Raw genomic sequence first — 3,643 nt, forward strand, 5'->3', positions numbered from 1 at the left:
CCTTCAAAGATGGAGACCAGGTTTGACTTTAACTAAGAATAGTCATGATAAGATACCTGTTTGGGTTAAAATTTGTGATTTACCTTTGGAGGTTTGGAGTGGAGATAATCTGTGTATTATTGCAAGTAAATTGGGAATTCCTCTCGCTTTTGATTCATTTACTGAAGAGATGTGTTTGGAACATAAGGGAAGGAATGCTTATGCTAGAATCCTAATCGAAATGTCAGCTGAAAAAGAATGGAAGAGGATGATAAAGGAGATAAAATTGGTGTCCATTCTGATAATCAGTTTTGTTCTCAATTGGCAATGGAAGACAGCATATTGAATCATGATTTGATTCATTCTATGGGCATTAGAAAAGAAGACTTAGAGATGGTTAATACTGAAAAATAGATGGATAACAAAAGGAAAGATGATAGCAGCAGCACTAGTGGTTCTTCTCAGGCATTTGAGATGGTAAATGCCAATAATAATATTGTTATCCAATAATGTCGATTGGTGTTTGGAATATCAGGGGGTTAAATAAAGTTGTTAAGCAAAAGGAGGTTATTGATGTTATTAGGGATAATAATCTAGGAATATGTGCTGTGGTTGAATCCCATGTCAAAATTCTAAACTTAAAGAATGTTTGTAGCAAAACTTTTGGTAATTGGGATTGGATTTCTAATAGCAGATCTTGTGAAGTTGGTACTAGAATAATTGTTGGATGGGATCCAAAATTATTTGATATTATGGTTATTTCTCAATCTAAACAAGTGATTCATTGCTATGTTAAATTCATTGGTTCAGATTATAGCATGTTTCTTTCATTTATCTATGCTGCTTCCAGATATATTGAAAGAAGGGCTTTATGGGAAGATTTGAAAAAATTTAGCCTAACAGTGAAAAAGGAAGCTTGGTGTATTTTGGGTGATTTCAATGTTGCTTTAAAAGAATCTGATTATTCAGAAGGATGTTCTAAAATTCTAAAGGGAGTTGATGAATTTTCTGAATGTATCAATTTTATTGAAGTTGAAGATTTGAATAGCACTGGATTTCAATTCACTTGGAATAAATCCCCAGTCGGTAATAAAGGAATTTTGAAGAAGTTGGATAGGATTATGGCTAATATGAAATTCATGTCTGATCATCCTTTAGCTCATTCAGCTTTCAAACCGTACAGAATCTCTGATCATTGTCCAGCTGTTTTAATCATTCCGAATTGTAAAATGAGATGGAAATCTTCTTTCAGATTTGCCAATTTTATTGCGGATAAAGATGAATTTTTGCCTATGGTTAAGGATATTTGGTCTACAAATATTGATGGTTTTTTTATGTTCAAACTTACCCAAAAGTTGAAAGTGATGAAAAAGTATTGTAGGCAGTTGTGTAACAAGTTTAGAGGATCGGGAATGAAAATTAAAGAGTTAAGGAAGGAGTTGGGGAATATTCAGATGAAAATTGATCAGGAGCCTTTTAATGCTACATATAGGGAGGAGAATGCTAATATTCTTTTTGAATATAATGTTGCTTGTAATGATGAAGAAAAGCTGCTCTCTTAAAGATCTAAGATCAAATGGTTATCTGATGGGGATAATAATACAAAGTTCTTTCATAGTTCTTTGAAAAGCAGGAATAACAGAAATCGAATTTTGATGGTTCTTGATGAGGATGGAAGATAGATTAGGGGGAATGCTATGAAGGAGAAATTTGTTAATCATTTTAAGAATTTCTTGGGTTGTGAAGATGTCACTGATTTGTCTAGACTTAATGATGATTTTTTTCATAATAAGTTGGATAAAAAAGTGGCAATGAATATGATAAGGGTCGTTACAGATGAAGAAATTAAAGTGGCTATGTTTGATATTGCTGACAACCATGCCCCTGGACCTGATGGATTTTCCTCTAAATTCTTTAAGAGTGCTTGGAGTATTGTAGGGCCAGAAATATGCAAAGCTGTGAGGGAATTTTTCTGGACAGGCAAATTATTGAAGGGTATTAATGCCACTAGGATTGTTTTGATTCCTAAAGTGGAAAATCCGAGGAAAGTCACTGAATTTCGGCCTATTGCTTGTTGCAACACTTTTTATAAGTGTATCAGCAAGATAATAGTTAACAGAATAAGGAACAGTTTAGGTGATGTAATTAGCCAAAAGCAATAGGCTTTTATCCAAGGGAGAACTATTCTTGATAATATCCTTCTTGCTCAAGAGTTGATGGTAGGATACAAAAATAAGAGAGGAATGCCTAAATGTACCTTAAAGATCGATATCCAAAAGGCTTACGACACTGTGGACTAGAAATTTCTTAATAGGATTCTGTTGGGATTTGGGTTTAATCCTATCATAATTAAATGGATAATGGCTTGTACTTCTTCTCCTAGGTTTATGCTGAATTTTAATGGTGAAGACCATGGATTCTTTGAAGGAAAACGGGGGCTGAGGCAGGGAGATCCTTTATCTCCCTACTTGTTCACTTTGGTTATGGAGGTTTTCAATCTAATCCTTTTGAAGAAAATTGAAGAAAGCCATAGATTCAAATATCACTGTAAGTGTGAAGCCCAGAAAATCACTCATTTATGTTTTGTAGATGATTTATTAGTGTTTTCTTATGGCAATGGTAATTCTGCTAGAGTTATAAAAGATGCTCTTGATGATTTTAAATCTGTTTCGGGGCTGAAAGCGAGTATGGAGAAGAGCCAGATTTATTTTAGTTGCGTGAAGCCAAACATGAGAAGGATTATTCTAGGAATTTTACCTTTTGATATCGGTAAAATTCCCTTTAAATATCTTGGAATTCCCATGTGTGTGAATACGCTTTTCAAAGAGATTTTACATCTCTTGTTGATAAGATTAAATTGAGAGTGTGTAATTGGAAAAATAAGATGCTTTCTTTTGCTGGTAGATTACAGCTCATTAACTCTGTTTTGACTTCATCTCATGTTTATTGGGCTTCTATTTTCAAAATCCCTATAGCTACTATTAAGGAGATTGAATTGATTTGTAGAAGCTTCCTGTGGGGCTAATGGAGAAGTGGTTAAAGGGAAAGCTAAGGTTAAATGGAGTGATGTCTGTAAACCTAAGATAAATGGAGGTCTTGGAATTAAGAATTTGAGATTCTGGAATGATGCCTTGTTAACCAAACATGTTTGGAATCTGATTAATAATAAAAATTCTATGTGGGTTCAATGGGTGAGAGAAAATTATATTGGTGAAAGGAATTTCTAGGATATATGGCAAAAGAAAAGTATGAATTGGACTTGGAAGAGATTTTTGGAATTGAGGAAAACAATTAGACCTCATGTTGTTTCATGCATTGGTAATGGGAGGAATACATCATTGTGGCATGATTGGTGGCATCCAATTGGCATTTTAAGTACATTTATTGCTAGGAGGGATTGGATTAGAAATGGATTTAATGACAATTCTTTAGTCAGTGATGTTATGACTAATGATACTTATAGATGGCTTGTTGAATGGGTGATTAAGTTCCCTGGATTGAAAGATGGTCCCATGTTTTGTAATATTGGTAATCATAGGGATATTATTGTATGGAGGGTATATTGCATAGACTTCTAATGTGGAACCCAAGAATGAAACAATGCTTAAAATAGCTTTGCTAAATTGCATAGACCTCTATTGTGGAACTCAAGAACAAAACAATG

General features: G+C 33.9%; 1 protein-coding gene across 1 annotated transcript; it reads left to right on the top strand.

The window, feature by feature from the left end:
* Positions 1 to 488: 488 nt before the first annotated feature.
* Positions 489 to 1,541, top strand: LOC145089385 (uncharacterized). Its single transcript, XM_079027829.1, has one exon. It carries the CDS (start codon positions 489 to 491, stop codon positions 1,539 to 1,541), a length of 1,053 nt encoding a protein of 350 aa, XP_078883955.1.
* The last annotated feature ends 2,102 nt before the right edge of the window (positions 1,542 to 3,643 follow it).

Source organism: Lactuca serriola, chromosome 2 (genome assembly GCF_051521515.1).
Source record: "Lactuca serriola cultivar US96UC23 chromosome 2, Lser_US96UC23_V15, whole genome shotgun sequence".
NCBI lineage: Eukaryota > Viridiplantae > Streptophyta > Magnoliopsida > Asterales > Asteraceae > Lactuca > Lactuca serriola.

Excerpts from the sequence above, each read along its gene's own strand:
- LOC145089385 (XM_079027829.1), top strand. The coding sequence starts at position 489 with ATGTCGATTGGTGTTTGGAATATCAGGGGGTTAAATAAAGTTGTTAAG.